This window comes from Arvicanthis niloticus, chromosome 24, assembly GCF_011762505.2.
Source record: "Arvicanthis niloticus isolate mArvNil1 chromosome 24, mArvNil1.pat.X, whole genome shotgun sequence".
NCBI lineage: Eukaryota > Metazoa > Chordata > Mammalia > Rodentia > Muridae > Arvicanthis > Arvicanthis niloticus.
Window position 1 is genome coordinate 11,970,007 of NC_133432.1, and position 16,640 is coordinate 11,986,646.

The 16,640-nt window shown below is 46.8% G+C and overlaps 1 protein-coding gene across 2 annotated transcripts in view; it reads right to left on the reverse strand.

Annotated features, from left to right (window-relative positions):
• The window catches only part of Ptpn11 (protein tyrosine phosphatase non-receptor type 11), a 62,584-nt gene extending 49,389 nt beyond the window's left edge, over nt 1-13,195 (reverse strand). Inside the window, exon 1 of one of the 2 annotated variants that reach the window (XM_076922668.1) lies at nt 12,991-13,195. In XM_076922668.1, coding sequence (XP_076778783.1) covers nt 12,991-13,004 — 14 coding nt within the window. In that variant the 5' untranslated portion in view covers nt 13,005-13,195. The remainder of the gene's footprint in view (nt 1-12,990) is intronic. The other variant, XM_076922667.1, reaches the window with a different exon arrangement.
• Nucleotides 13,196-16,640: the final 3,445 nt, after the last annotated feature.

Here is a 16,640-nt window from a genome sequence, read left to right on the forward strand (position 1 = left end):
GGTACCCAGCACTCGCCAGATGTTTTTTATTTGTGTGTGTATGCGGTGCTAGACCTGAGCCCAGCCTCACCCACACACCACAAGCCCTCTACAAGCCACTGAGCCAGCCACAGCCCTGCCCCTCTGACTTTGAGACTCAGTATCTTTGGGGATCTTTTTTTTTTTAAAGATTTATTTAAGTATATGAGTACACTGTAGCTGCCTCAGACACACCAGAAGAGGGCATTGGATCCCCTTACAGATGGTTGTGAGCCACCATGCGGTTGCTGGGAATTGAACTCAGGACCTCTGGAAGAGCAGTCAGTGCTCTTAACCGCTGAGCCACCTCTCCAGCCCCCCTTTGGGGATCTTAATGATCTACCAAGCCTGAGGATCAGACCCACAAGGAGGAAAGAGAGCCCACTCCTAACGGCTGCCCTTTGACCTCTATACACAAATACATACAAGTACGTAATTTTAATTGGGTTTCACAGAATCCCAGCATTCATGATGGAGAGTCTTTAGCAGCCTGTGCATGTATATCTCCATGGTCATGCAAGATGAGATTGTGTGCACATGTGCTGGACATGCTTCCTCCATGTCAATGTCATGTGAGTTTCCTCCATGGAGGGAGTCCAACCTTTTAACCTAAAACTTGAAGGTCTTCCTGTGGGAGTCCGTTCTTTCTCATGAGTATACAATATTCTATTGCATAAATGTGCCACCATAGTCAAACCCTTGATATAAAAGTTTTGTACAGTTGCTTATGGTTGCTCATATCTGTAATATCAAGGCTGAGGAGGCTGAGGCAGGTGAACCTCTGACACATACAGGGCAGCCTAGGCAACACATCAAGACTGTCTCAAAAAACCAAAAGGAGAGCCAAGCATGGCAGTGTGCATGTGCAATCCCAGCATTCATGATGGAGAGTAGGAGAACCCAGCCTTGTGTATACACCAAGTTGCAAACCAGCCATGGCTACAAAGCCAGACCTTATCTCAGAAAGGATGGAAGGAGGGGGGAGGCAGGAGGGAAGAATGGAAGGAGAGAAGGAGGCCAGCCCCATGATAACCTAGTCATCTTTGGCACCTTCATATACTAGATTCTCAGGAGGTAAAGCACTTACTTACCATTCAACCTTGGCACTCCAAGCTTGATCCCCAAAGCCTATGTAAAGGTGGAAGAGAGCCAGCTCCATAAAACTCTGACCTCCATGTGCCATGGCAAGCACACACTCCCCACAGTAATAACTTATCGATGAGGCTAATCTACATAAGGAATTTTCCAGTTCTGTTTTATCTTGAGGCAGGGCTGCTCTATTGCCAGGCAACACTGAGCTCAAAAGATCCCCTGACTCCATCTGCCAAGCACGTGCCACTAGGCCCCACTTTAAGGAATTCTTTTGTGTGTAAATGTGTGCAACTGGACTGATGCAGCCTGGCACATGCTAAACTCTGAGCTGTCTCCCCAGTCTCTAACTTCTATGGTGACAAATTCTGCCATTGCCTTGGGAAGGCACACCTTCCGCTGAGACTCACGTTAAGCAACACTGCATAAATTACCAGGCTGTCTGTGCCTCTGACCAGTGGAAAGTGGTTCCATCTCAATTTGCATCTCTGACACCTTTACATGTTTCCAGTCCACCAATTTCCTTTCTGAGCTGTCAGCTTCTCATCCAATTCTGTGTTTGTCTTTTAGGTTTTTTTTTTCTTAAGCCAGGGCATCATGAGTTCAGGCTATCTCTGAACTCCATATAGCTGAAGATGACCTTGAATCTTGACCTTCTTGCTGGGACTTTTCCCCTTCTGAAGTTTTTCTTACAAATGTGTAGGAGCTCCTGGTACAACCGGAAGAGCTCTTAGCTGCAAGTGTGGCAGCTATCTCGGGCTTTGTCCCCTCTTCCTCGGCTGTTTTTTCCTACAGAAGTTCCTCTTGATGGAGTTAAATTTGCCAGATTTTTCCATTGTGGGTTCTAAGTTCCTACCATGCTTACAGATGAACTTGAGTGAGCACTGTCATGCGGTGAAGTGAGTTAATATAAGGCCACTATCATGCACAGGCCAGACCAGAGACTCAGCTTTGGAAGCAGGGCACTGATTTTAGAGAAGAAAATACTCAAAGGCTGGCAAGATGGCTTGGTGTGTAAAGTCATTTGCCATCCCAGCCGGCCATCTGAGTTTGGTCCACAGAACCCACATGGTAAAAGGAGAAAACAGAGACTCCCACAAGTTACCCCAAAACATGTACAAACACACACACGCACGCACACGCACGCACACGCACCAAATAAGTAAACAAATCACAAGGCCAGCGAACAGCTCAAGGGTAAAAGCACTTACTGCCGATCCTGGCAACCAAGGTTAGAGCCCTGGAACCAACACAGTAAAGGAGAGAACCATCTCTTGAATGCTGTCCTCCAACCACACCCAGGGATAGACACAGACAGACACACTCACTTACTTTCATTCATAAAATAAGGAAGCAAATTTTTAAAACAAAATAAAAAATTTTAATAAAAATTTTTAAAAAGCCCACAGTAAAATCTCAGATTTTATTAGGACCCTTCCCCTGGGTGATGTACAATTCATGCCTAGTCCAGACCTCAAGGCTGGACCATCAATTCCATGAGGGCAGGGGACTGAAGATGTGTCTATTTCTTTCTCAGTGGAACCCAAACTCCTGCAAATGGCAAACACACAGCAAGGTATCCTCAAGTCAGCCCAGGAGGCTCTAGAGCCCCAGTCTTCCTGCCTCAGTCTCCCCAGTGCTGGAACACACAAGGGCACTACTCAGTGCAGCCAGCAGTTAGCTCCCTGGCTATAGAGAATGAATATTCATTCTAGGACATCCCTTATACTAGACATGTTCAGCGAATGAAGCAAGCTCCCATCTACAGGGTGCTGCAGAAATGCTGCAGAATTTGGTCAGCCAGCCAGAGATGTGAAGGAGGAAAAGATCAGGAATTCAAGGGCAGCCTCAGCTACATAAAAAGTATAATAAAGCTAGCCTGAGCTACATGACATCCTTTCTCAAAAAGCACACATTTAGACAGTGGCTATCTAAGGACTTGGTACAAGCTACAAGCTCGTTCCCGTATTCGACACCATGGCCATCTCTGCGCTGCTGCACTGCATCCTCACAGCACCTGTCCCAGCTCTGTCGAGCCCAGCCTTACACAGCAGTGGATATGCATAACCTACACAAAGTCAAAACAGCAGGGGCCCAGGCTCTTCCCACACACCGGCAGCCCAGGTGGACCACATGGTGAAGAGCACCAAACAGACCCAGGCAAGGGCTCCAAGTCTCTCGACATAACTGGGAAGGTCCACTGTGCTCAGCTAGACAGGAAAAGAGCCAGTTAGCTCTCTAGAAGTCAGTACAGACACAGGAGATAAACTTCACCTTTGACCTTTAACTACAAAAAGAAAGTCATTATTTCTACTAAATGTACCTAACAGTTAGAGAGAGAGAGAGAGAGAGAGAGAGAGAGAGAGAGAGAGCACATTTTGAAATTCCCTTCCATAAAGCTAACAAGGGCATATATATATAGATATAGATAGATATCCATTTTATATTTTTATAAGATTCGATATGCAGAATAAGGCTGAAATGCTATATTATCCTTCTGGGCCTAAACATTCAGGCGAGAAAGGAGAAGAATGTAGGTCTGGAGTTTGAGTTGGTTTTGTTTGGGGGATTTGTCTGTTTATTTTTTTGAGATTTTATTTTTATTTTATGTATGGGATGTTTTGCCTGCAGTGCCTGGAGACTCTGGAGAGGAAGCATCATGAAAAGGATGCTGATCACCTCGAACTGGAGTTACAGATGGTGGAGTCAGCCACCATGTGCGTACAGTTCTCTGCAAGAGTAACAAGTGCTTTAAACCACTAAGCTGCCTCTCCGGCCCCAAGTCTTTTCAAAGTGCACTTTAACTGGGAAAGAGATATTTTAGAATGTATAAAAGTGGTATACACACTAATACCATGGGTTGTTTAATCCCAGACAGCTGAGGGGCACAGAAAGTCACCATCAAGAGAAGGAAATATACAGCTGAAGCCAAGCATGTGACATATTCCTGTAATCCCAGCTATTAGGAAGTTGAGAAAGGAGAACTGCAAGTTCAAGGCCAGCCTGGGCTACATAAAGTTAATGGTCACCCTGGGCTACATAAACTGTTCCAGGACAGCCTGAAAAACATAGTGAGATCCTGTCTCTAATTAAAAGGTAGAGCTAATAAATAACCATCTGTAACACTAGTACCAGGAGATCCTACATCCTGCTCTGGCTGCTTCAGAGGCACACAGTACATAGACATATGTACAAACAGAACACCCATACACATAAAAATAAATAACATTGTGTAAACCTTGCTAATGGTGAGCTCCTATAACCCCAGTTCTCAGGAGGGAAAGTGGAAATGCCCACGGCTTGTGCCAGGCAGGCTACCCTGTCCAATCAGGACTACACAGACACATATCCATAAGGTGAATGAAAACTGCTTTCACAAAGACTGGCGGAGGGCCTGGGGAGATGGCTCTGTGGTTAGAGCACTTGTTACCCTCACACCTGTGCTCACCTTCACATATCCCACATTGAAGACACATACACATAATTTTAAAAAGTAAAAATCTTTAGGTTCAAATTTAAATCCCAAAGAAAAAATACAGTTTTTAAAACTTCTAAATAAATACTATAATTTTTAAATTTTAAAAGGTTTGTGTAATTTAAAAACACTATAAAGGTAATTTTAAAACACTATAAATATAATTTTTTTGGAGGCCAGCCTGGTCCAGGATAGCCAGGGCTACACAGTGAGACCCTGTCTTGGGGGAAAAGAAAGAAAGAAACGAAGGAAGAAAGGAGGGAAGGAAGACAAAAAACAACAACAACAACAAAAAAAAAAAAAAAAAAAAAAAAAAAAACAAAACTCACACAAAACTTTTTTTGAGATACGGTTTCACTGTGTAACCTAGGCTAGCCTCCAACTTGCAATCCTCCTGCCTCAGCCTCCAAACTGCTAGTATTATATAGTAAGCAACCACATGCAGTCTAAAAGCAAGTTTACCCATTAGTCTGCTACTTATTTCTAACTCAGGGCTGGCTGGGTCGTCACCCTGGCTATCTCAATCTCCTCTCTTCCCTAGAGCATCCACTATGGACACAGACATAGGTGTAGGAAGTACTGTGAGAGCCACCTCCGTGCCTCAGGTGGGGTCCAGGAAATATCCCTTTACGCCTCAGCAGTATCAGAAGCCAGAGACAGGGAAGGTGGCCCTTGCCTTACCCTTCTATTAAACAACTGCAGTATTTCATTTACAACTTATAATTATGCCCATCCTGTTATTGAGAGTAAGCAGAGAGCGATGTTTGGGAGAACCATAGGAACCAGTATTTAGTGCAGAGGCCCAACACAGGCAAGGCTTAATAAGCATTAGTTTCCCACCCGCTGTGGATGTCCGGAGGGACAGAGCTCTCCTGTGTAAGTAGGATCCCTTCCCACAAGCCATTTACTGTGTCATTTCAGTTCCACTGCCTTTCCAGACACTTTGCTTCTCTGTGTGGCTCCGGGACTGTCCCCATGGTATTTCAAATAGATCTTTACCAATCGAAGTTTCCATGCTATATGCCATCCCCTCGAGCCTGAATATACATTCAACTCTGCTCTTAGCTAATTTTTTAAATAGCATTTGTGATGAGCAAAGCCTTTCCCTCAACTCTGTGGATAGTAAGCTAGCTCTGCAGACAGTAGCATGCTGACGAGGACGAGCGGTGCTGACAGATCCAGCAGATGAACGTTATTTGGGAGACTAATGAGAGGATGAAGAGGGAAGTGCGCTTGTAGGACTAGCCTGGAGGGCTCTGTGCACTTATGGAGTTTTTTGCTTTTAGTAACTGATTTATTATTATTATGTGTGTATGCAAGCCGCAGTATGCTATGGAGGTCAGAGGGCAACTGTGGGAGTCAGTGTTCTCCTTCATGGTGGGAGTCAGGACTGAATTTGATTGGTTAGGTGCGTACACTTGTTTTTTGTGCTGGGGGATTGTTTCTGGTTTTGTTGTTATTGTTTTGTTTTGAAACAGGGTTTTATGCAGCCCAAGCTAGCCAGTCTCAAACTCCTGATCCTCCTGCATCCACCACCCACGTATTATGACTCTAAACATGGACATCCTGAGTCTCTGGAGCAAATACTTCTGACGCTGGGTACTGAAACAAACACCTGGTTACCACAGAGTTTACCACAGTAGGGACTATCCCACAAACCAGCCACAGTAGTGCCACCATGGAGCAGAGTCTATGCTAGCAGAGGAAGAAAGGCACGCACAACTCCATTTGAGTTTACCGATGAAGTGGCTGATTCTGACTGACCACCAAGACCCTGGAGGATAAGATGGCTGGAGCGTGATGCACGTGCAGCCAAGCATCCCCGGCAGAGGTACTTATGAAAAAGAACATCAAGTCAGCTTCTGAAACAGGCTTTAAAGCCTACTACCCAGAAGCCCTCTGCTGGGAGGACTTGAAGAAATAAAGGGTATAGCCCTGCAAGAGCTACACTCAAGCCAGGCAGAAGCCCTGCAATTAGGACCCTAAGTTCAAGGCCAGTTCTGCTACACAGCAAGTCTTGGAGGCCAGCCTGGGTACAGGAAACCCTGTCTCAAAACACTAAACAAACAGAATCTGGCATAGAAGTCCTAGTCGTATCATCCCAGCAAGCTGAGGACGGAGGCAGATGGTTTGGGAAGTTCAAGGTCATCCTACGTTCCATAGAGGCTGGTGAGTTACAAGGTCATCCTACGTTCCATAGAGGCTGGTGAGTTACGTACACAAATTAAAACTGTTAAGAGTATTCAAAGAGAATCTAAATCCTGGATTAGAGACCAGGCCCATAACTCAGTGGTAGAGCACTTGCCTAACATGCAGGAGAGCCTAGGTTCAGTCTTCAGCATTGCATTAACTAATTGATCAATCAATCCAAGCTCTGGGATCAAGGCTGTGCACCACCACACAATGATAATAGACAGAATTCAGTAAAACTCAAATGCTGAAGTAACAACAGGCGACAGTGCTGACATCTGTTCAGAGAGCTTCCCGCTCCAGGACACAGGAAGAGCAGCTGCAGCGAGGAGGGGTTAGAGCTGGAGGTCCATGGTCTCCCTTCAGCTCCTTGCTGAAGTGACCCTGTTCTACCCTTCTCACCTCTAGCCCGGGAAAATTCACATGTCTTGCAGGGAGAACACCATAGCCTGGTACTCTTAGCAAGTGACAACAGTCTCCTCCCCCTAGTTACATGTGAGTATAAGAAAGGCTAAGTCAGGAAGAAAAGCAGTCGTTAGGGACGAGCAATCTAAGCTACAGAAGAGCAGCTCGGGCAGCAGACGCTCTGTCCAGATAAGTCAGTCTTTGGCGTCTCACTGGTCAGCATCTCCGCTCTGATGACAGGGCAATAAAAGAAAACGGCCTCCAGAAGCCAATTTCCACAGAGTGCTTCTCCCCCACTTCAAAGCCTCACTCTGTCTGATCTCGCTGAACCCCCTCCTGCGCTCCTGCCTTCCCAGGAGCCAGAAGGATATTTTTAAACAGATCAGCTCGCTTCACTCCCCATCACATCCTTCTAAGGCTTTTCACTGCTCTGGGGTGAGCGTGACACTGAAGACCTTAGGAGCACCCACAGGGCTGGGGGTGTGCAGCTCGGTGGCAGAGCACAAGCTGAGCTGCAAGAGGCCCTAGGTCCCATTCCCAGCACAAGAAAGAAAAAATTAAAAACAAAAAAGGATTGCTGTATGGTTTAATCCCCACCCCATATGCACCCCTAGTCCCACAGGCCCTGCTCCCTTCTACTCACCAAACACACCTGAGACTTCCCCCAGCTCAGCTCTTTTATACCACAGATTCCTCAGACCTGGAACACTCAGTGCCTAGCACAGGAGCTGGTATACAGCAACCCCACCCTGAGTTCAGTGACCCAGTAGAGTACGCCTCTAATTACAACACTCAGGAGGCTGAAGCAGGAAGATCTTCGTCCTAATAAGCATGGGTTAGGTGAGACCCTGTCTCTGAATAAATGAATGAGCCAGGCGTGGTGGCACACACCTATAATCCCAGCATTATGGGGCAGCAGGGGCAGGAGGATCATGAGTGTGAAAACATCCTTAGCTAACTGTAAGTTTTAGACCAGACAATCTACATGAGACACGTCACAATGAACAAAATAAACTCATCAGTAAATGGACAGACGTTTCATTACTGTGGGCTGATACAGTAAGGACTTGCTACTGCATTTGTTTCTGGTTTTGTTTTTAAATTCATGTCTTCCTACACCTAGGCAGGCCTCAAATTCACAGCAATTCTCTTGCCTCGGGCTCCTGGGTGCTGGGATTACAGGTGTGCACCACCAAACCTAGAATTATCTTTAACAGATAGACTTGTAGACTACATCCTCCATAGACCTGAGGATGCAGGCTGATGATAGTGTTTGCCTAATATGCTAAGGCTCTGGGTCCAAGCCCAGCACTAGGAACACTGAAGTAGAGTGTGGTAGCACAGGCCTGTAATGCCAGCATTCAAGAGACACTGAAGCAGGAGGGTTCTAAGTTTGAGACTAGTCTAGGCTACACAGAAACACTGTCTCTAAATTAATTAATTAGAACAGACTATATGTGTAGACAGTGAGGGGACTCTAGTCAGCTCTGACAGGCCTGCCTCTGGCAAGTCTTGCCCTTATCCAACCATTCCCTCTGACTTGCTAAATAACTGTTATATTCCTAAAGCTAGCCACCAAGGTCTATTCCCTTATTTGGCCACTTCCTCCTCCTGAGGCTGACTACCAAGGTCCAGCTATCAAAATATTGTAGACCAGCAATCAAAAGCTGCCTTTGTCTCACTCAATTAACATGCCTAATTAAAATTAAACACCTCATCTTAACACATGGTTTCCCTTTTTACCTTTATAAAGCAGCATTTTCCTACAGGCCATGGCTGTCTCCTCTCTGTCCAGAGGTAGCTCCCTGGGACAAATACCCCGGGCCCCTCTCTTCTTCATCCTCTATCTCCTGTCTCTTATTTCTTATTTCTTACCCTCTGTCTCTCTGGGGCAAATAAATCTCCTTGTGCTGAGAACTTGCTCTTAGAGGTCCTGAGCCAATACCACACACCTTACCTAAGTACATATAAACATACATAATTGCACTTAAGTGTAATTATACATTACAATGTATTCAAACAAATGTATTCTACACGGTATTATCACAGGCTGGTCAGCTGCAGATCTCAACTTGGTATTAGTTTTACCCAACTCATTCGGTGTTAGTAAAGAAGTCAGATTCCTCCATAAACTCAATGCCCCTTGCAAAGATGCACAGTCCACAGCCCTTTCCCATGACAGCACCGCCAAGAACCACAGCAGCTTTGCTAAACACACAATACTCTGCAAGTCATGATAATGAACTGGGCTGCACTTTAGAACATCTGAACCCATTTGAGGGGTTTTAAGCCCTGGTACAATCAAAAACTCCCCTAGTAGCTGCCCAATTAACAGTGTATGCCCTTCCCCTAAAAATGCCATTCTCAGATGGCAAGTGCTGCCTGTGTTTCCTAAAGCAAAGAGCACTCAGCTCAGTGTCCCTATTGTTCTGTGGCTGCCAATATCCACCAGAGCCTCCAAGTGACAACTGCAAACAAGAGTTGGCTCTGCCTTTCCAAGATCATGTGCATCTCCTAACAGTGTACACATTGAGCATGATCAAGAATGGAAAGCAATTGGTACAGCCTGTGCCCTTTGGCAACGCCAGCCCAAACCCCGACTCTTTGTAGGGCCACACCATGAATAAAGACAGCGAGGCGCTGGAGAGGCCCGGGCACCGCTGGTTTTCCCCAGGGAGATAAACCAACGTGGCTGCCAGGGAGCACCTGGGACAAAATGTACTTGCCCTGCAATGACAAACCAGAACCCTCCAGTCTGAGGACGGCTCAACATTCCAGCCTCAGCTCCAGTCATCACTTGTATCTTAGAGTCAGCTGGGTGAGAGCAAGGTAGGGCACAGGACAGCTTTAACATCTAAGTTCATTATCCTCTCAGCTGGATGACCCAGGACCAGCCATTCAGTTACTCCAGGCTTTAGTTTTCTTACCTTCAAGGCTGAGAAGCCAACACTCTGAATACACCCTCATGTTGGTTACTGAATGCTCATGAAAAGGTAAAGTCTGCAATACTAATCAAAATGTTTTTGTTTTGTTTTTGTTTTTGTTTGGGGGGGGGGGGTTCAAGACAGGGCTTCTCTGTGTAGCCCTGGCTGTCCTGGATCTCACTCTGTAGACCAGGCTGGCCTCGAACTCAGAGATCTGCTTGTCTCTGCCTCCCAAGTGCTGGGATTAATACTAATCAAAATGAACTGTTTTAGGACTAGAGGTGGTAGCTCTCACGAAGTAGAGGCAGGTGGATCTCTGTGCACTCAAGATCAGCCTGTTCTGCAGATCAAGTTTCAGGCCAACCAGAATGACTTGGTGAGACCCTGTCTTTACTATAATAAGTAAAACAAGCATCAATACGGTGTTTGCCATCCAAGTGTCAGTTCCTATGATCACTTCCTCAAAAAGACCTTCCCTGAATCCCCATCAGAACTCAGAGTGTTCTCAGATCCTCAGGCCAACACGCTGGCTCAGTGTGTATCTGTACTCTGCCTAACAACCTGCGTTCCATCCCTAGAATGCAACTGTTTTCTCACTTACACACACACACAACCACTTTTTAAAGACTCAATAACTGAGATGATGGGAAAAACAAAAAACAAAACGTGCACCAGTTATAAACAGTTGTTGCTCTTGCAGAGGACCCAAGTTTCATTCCCAGCACTCATGTGAAGTGACTTAAAACCACCTTTAACTACAAGTCCAAGGAATCTGACACATTCCTCTGACCTCTGATGGCTTGCACGCTCCCTCTCCCTCCCTCCCTCTCTCTCTCTCTCTCTCTCTCTCTCTCTCTCTCTCTCTCTCTCTCACACACACACACACACACACAAAATTAAACAAAAAAAAAATTTTCTTTAAAAAAAAAAAAAAAAAGAACCAAGCCCATTAGGACCTGACATGAAGATACATGGAAGAGAATCAAGTCAAGAAAGAAACTCACATGAAGAACAAGTGTTCTTCAACAATGGAGCAGACTCTACCTATGGAGAGGCTCCCCCACAGCATTGCTGGGACAACTGGACAGCCACAGGGAATAGATAGCAGGTACCCACACTTCACACAGAAATCAATGACTGACCCCAGTGGGAATGAGGCACCCACATGCTGCCCATATCTGCAAGATACCCATACATGCAAACTCAAAATAAATCTTTATAAAACAAGGAAATCAGCACTCAAAGATACAGACAAGCTGTCTGCAGCTCTCACAGAGCAAGACTGGAGAGTAAACAGTGACAGGCCCTTTGCAAACAGGCTGCAAGTGTCTGTACATAGGAAAGTCAACCATTCAACTTGTAGATGGCTACTGAAGAGGTGAAACTACGCCGATGCCTCTGCAGGAGCAGTCACAGAATCACATGTGAGTGACAAATTCTAGAGACAGCCAGCCAAAGGTCCCTCAGAAAGGATAAGTAAGTAAGCAGCCCTACAATGGAATGCTGCACAAACAGCAGCACAACAGTACAGATGGATCCCAGAACGTGTATGCTATGGCAGGGTGTGGTGCACGTGTTACCAAGCCTGACAACCTGAGTTCAATCCCTGGAACCTGTGTGGCGGGAGAGAGCAGATTTCTACATGTTGTCTTCCAACTTACAAACACATACCATGACACGGGCCCACACACAATGAATAGATACATGTTTAAAAAAAACTTTCAATAATGAAAATCAGGACTCTTCCCCCCCCCCCACACACACACACACAAAAACAGTCCCTATTTGTATAATGCCATTAATATAAAATTCTAAGAAATGTAACAACAGAACGGAACAGTGGTCGAGGGAGAGTAGAGGGCTGCTAAGAGCTCACCAGGAGTGGTGGACAAGTTCATTATCTTGATTGCTGTAACGGTATCAAGTATATACAAAAGTCAAGATTTATCATCAAATTGTCCGATGAATCAGGTGCAACTTATCTCAATAAAGCTGATTTTAAAACTAAATAAAACAAGCTTTTATAGTGATCCAGCCTGTAACCACAGCACTTAGGAGGTTGAGGTAAAGGGAATGTAAGTTGGAGGCTAACCTGGGCAACACAGTGAGAGAGATTCTCTTTCCACCTCTCACCAGGATAACATACCACAATGTACTTAATTCTGCAAACTCAATTTGGTCATGTTTAGGAAGGGAGACCACTACCCACCTCGTACCACTGCGGTACATGTTAAGCCGGCTTCAAGTAAGGGCAAAGTCAGTGTCAGTAATTGAGTCTCGTTACCCTGAAGTTGAAACTCACTAATCCTCCTCCTGATCTTAGCTTCAAATCCTGTCCTGTGACGAACACGTTATTTCCGAGCCTCAGTTTCCACATTCGTAAAACGGGAACGCACTCGTTACCAGAGGGAACAATTCCACGACCAGATATGGTTCCCTTCCCTCCCACCTTTCAAAGCAAAAAACCACAGTGCGGAGGGAACGCTCCCAGCGGCTGCAGACAGCTTCAGTTTTCCCACTTCGGGCACTTGGGAGCGAGGGCGAGGACGCGAAAAGAGGGCACCCGAAAGGGTCCCGCGTGAAGGCCCCGCGGTGGCCCGGGCGCCTCCCGGAGCGCGCGGGGTTATTTCGGAATCCCCAGGAGGCGACGCTCATGAGGCAATGGGTCAGGAATGCGGCGGCCGGCCGGGCCGCGGGTGTCCCCACGGGCATCCCGGGCCGCGGGAGCAGGAACTCCGGGCGGCAGGAAATGAATGGGGACCCGCGGGCGGGGCGGTGGGACGGCGGGGACGCCGGGCCGACCGGGAAGCCGGGTGTAACCCCCGGCGGCCGCGCAGCACAGAGGCGGCGGGGACCCAGGCCGCGGCCGGGCCCCTGCGGGCGGCTCACCTCCGCGATGTCATGTTCCTCCCGCCTCCGGCTCCGCACGGACCCGCTGCTCGCTCAGGCTCCGCGGGGCACCGTCACATGGAGGGGCCCTAGCGAGGCCCCGCTCGGGAGCCGACACGGGTGCGGGCAGAGCCGGCGGGCCGCGCACACAACCCCTGCCAGGCCTGGATCCCGGACACTGCGCGGCCGCCCCGCCGCCCGACTCGCTCCGCCCTCGCCCCGCCCCCTGCCGCCGGCGGCAGCGTGACGTCATTACGCGCGCCGCCACAACCACTTTCTGCTTCCGGTTTGCCGGGACCTGACCAGCGCTGGGGGTTGGGGGTGGGATTCCTCCTCTTAATCTTTGTGGCTACACATCTGAACGCCTGGGAGAGTCTTCTAAACTTGGACGCCACACATCGGTGCGAGTACACAATAAGCATCCAGTGCGGGTGCACACATGAAAGGAAACAAACAAATAAGCAGGGATGGGGGAACCCGAGTTCGGTTCCCAACACCTGTATAGGGCGGCCCACAACCTCCTGTAACTTCAGCTCTACCGGATCCGCCGTCCTCTTGTCCCTACGCGGACACTGCATTCACGTGCACATACCCATACATATACACATAACGTTTTATGATTTATTCCTTTTGCGGGGCAAGGTGGCATACGTCTTTAATCTCAGCACTAGGGAGGCAGAGGCAGGTGTGGATCACTGTGAGACGGAGGCCAGCCTGGTCTATATAGTGAGTTCTGGGACAGCTAAGTAGGGAGACCCTGTCAAAAAGAAAAGTTTCATTACTTTTTATAATTTTTTAAATGTTAGTGTATTAGTGGTCGCCTTGCATGTGAGTATGTGTGTAACTACCTGTGTGCCTGGTGCCCAAGGAGATCTGAAAAGAACAGTTCCAAGAACTGGAGTTATAGGCAGCTATGGGTCGCCATGTGGGTGCTGGGAACCAAACCCAAGACCTCTGAAAAAACATTTAGTGTTCTTAACTGCTGAGCCAGCCATCTCACCATTGATTTTTTTTTTTTTTTTTTTTTTTTTTTTTTGGTTTTTTTTGTTTTTTAGAAAAGAAACAACTCACTCCATAGACAGGTTGGCCTCAAATTCAGAGGTCCACATGCTTCTGCCTTCTAAATGCTGTCATTAAAGGCATGGGCTACTATGCCTGGCTATGATCATTTCTTTAATTTCATTTATTATTACCAGGAGGAAGGGGCATCGGCATGGACTCAGCATGTGTGTGTGTAGGTCAAAGAACACATTTAGAGTCAATTCCAGGGATCTAACTCAGGTCAACAGTCCTGTGCTGAAAACACCTTGAGCTATTGAGGTATCTTACTGCCCTTGTATGACTATTTTAAGTGTTAGTTAGCACAGGCTTCACTGAAATGACAGATGAACCCTAAAAAGACAAATCTGCAGGGATAATTTAGAAGAATATCAGTGCAAACAAAGAAAGAGGCTACTGCAAAGATCCTGAGGCAGAGGTCATCTCCTGTGCTTGGAAAGCGATGGAAAGGTCTCTGTGTAAAATGGAGAGACAGTGAAGAAACACAAAGAGCTGAGCTTAGAAAAGGGAAGAGCCAGGCATGATAGCACATGCCTTTAATGCCAGCACTCAGGAGGCAGAGACAAGTAGATCTCTGAGTTCGAGGCCAACCTGGTCTACAGAGTGGGTTCCAGGACAGGCAGGGCTATATAGAGGCTCTCTCTCTCTCTCTCTCTCTCTCTCTCTCTCTCTCGCTCTCTCTCTCTCTCTTTTAGGTTTTTCAAGACATGGTTTCTCTGTGTAGCCCTGGCTGTCCTGGAACTCACTCTGTAGATCAGGCTGGCCTCAAACTCAGAAATCCGACTGCCTCTGCCTCCCAAGTGCTGGGATTAAAGTCGTGCGCCACCACTGTCCAGGAGGGACTGTCTCAAAGAAATAAAACAAAGCAAAATAAGAAGGAGGGAAAGTAGGAATGAGACTGAGGATACAGCTCAACGGTAGAGTGTTTGTGTCGTATGCATGAGAACCTACACCCAATGTCCACTTATTTAAAAGGGGGGAGGGGCTGGAGAGATGGCTCAGCTGTTAGGAACACTGACTGCTCTGCCACAGGTCCTGAGCTCAATTCCCAGCAACCACATGGTGGCTCACAACCATCTGTAATGGGATCTGATGCCCTCTTTGGGTGTGTCTGAAGACAGCTTTAGTGTGCTCATATAAATAAAAAATTAATTAAATCTTAAAAATAAAAGGCAGCTGAGCCTTTAATTCCAGTACTCAGGAAAAGGAGGCAGAGGCAAGAGGATCTCTGTGAGTTCAAGGCCAGTTTAGTCTATCTACAGGAAGAGCTCTAGGCAGCCAGTACTACATAGAAAGACCTTGTCTTAAAAAGATAAATTAGACCTCTTCTTGACCTTCATCAGACTCCCGAACCATACAGACAGGAGCATGTTGTCCTCTGAGAGGCTCCACCCAGCAACTGACTCAGACAGATACAGACACCCACAGCCAAATAGTGGATGAAGCTTGGGGACTCTTCTGGAAGAATAGGAGGAAGGATTGCGGGCCCTGAAGAAGATAGGAACTCCACAGGAAGACCAACAGAGTCAACTAACCTGAACCCTTGGGGCTCTCAGAGTCTGAACTACAAACCAAAGAACATACACTGGCTAGACCTAGGTCTTTCTGCATATACGCAGCAGATGTACAACTTGGTCTTCCCATGAGTCCCGAACAACTGGAGCAGGGGCTGTCCCAAAAGTTGTTGCCTGTATATAGAATATGTATATATGTATATTCTAGCTGGGCTGCCTTGTCTAGCCTCAGTGGGAAGGAAGTTCCTAGCCTTGAAGAAACTTGAAGTGCCAGGGTGGGTGGGTGGGTGGGGCACTTCAAAAAAAAAAAAAAAAAAAAAAAAGAACTGTTCAAGCAGTTACTCATCCATCTAATCCAAGCCACAGAGGTAACTTTAATACTGTGACTCTTAGATTTATAGCTGCACCGTTCTTAGTCCTTTATACAATAGCCAAAATCCAGGTGGCTTCTTCTTTTGGCTCCTTCTCCTTCATCCGTTCTTATCTTCCTGCTTGCTTGCTTGCTTTTGAAACAGGGTTTCATGTGGTAAGCTTCAAACTCAATATATAGCCAAGGCTAGCCTTGAACTCTTGATCCTCCTGTCTCTGCCTCCCAAGGAGCTCTGGGATTATAGGCACACATTGCCCATACTTGAATAAACTCTAGCCAGAGCTTCTCACATGCTACTCAAACACTCTCTCACTGTGCCACAGCCTCAGCCTCAGTTATTATATCTCCTAAACAGTACAGCCAGACAACTGTATTCATTGGATCAGACACTATACGCTGTCTGGAGAAGAATTAAAGCCTATGGGAGCCGTGTCTAGGTTTTATGTCTGCACCATTTTACACACAGGTTATAAAACCCCTCATCCTCATGGACACTGAGGAGTACATGATCTGATCTACAGCGCAGCCCCAGTACAGTTTATATGGAATCTTTCAATAGCTTATCACACCGCCTTTAGGGTACAGTCCAAATTTTTGGATCAAAAGCATGATCTGATCCCAGGTCACCTTTCCAATCCCTCATCTCCCCACTACTTACCTCACTCTCTGTGACACTCCTCCCATGTTGAGAGACTTCAGTCTCTACC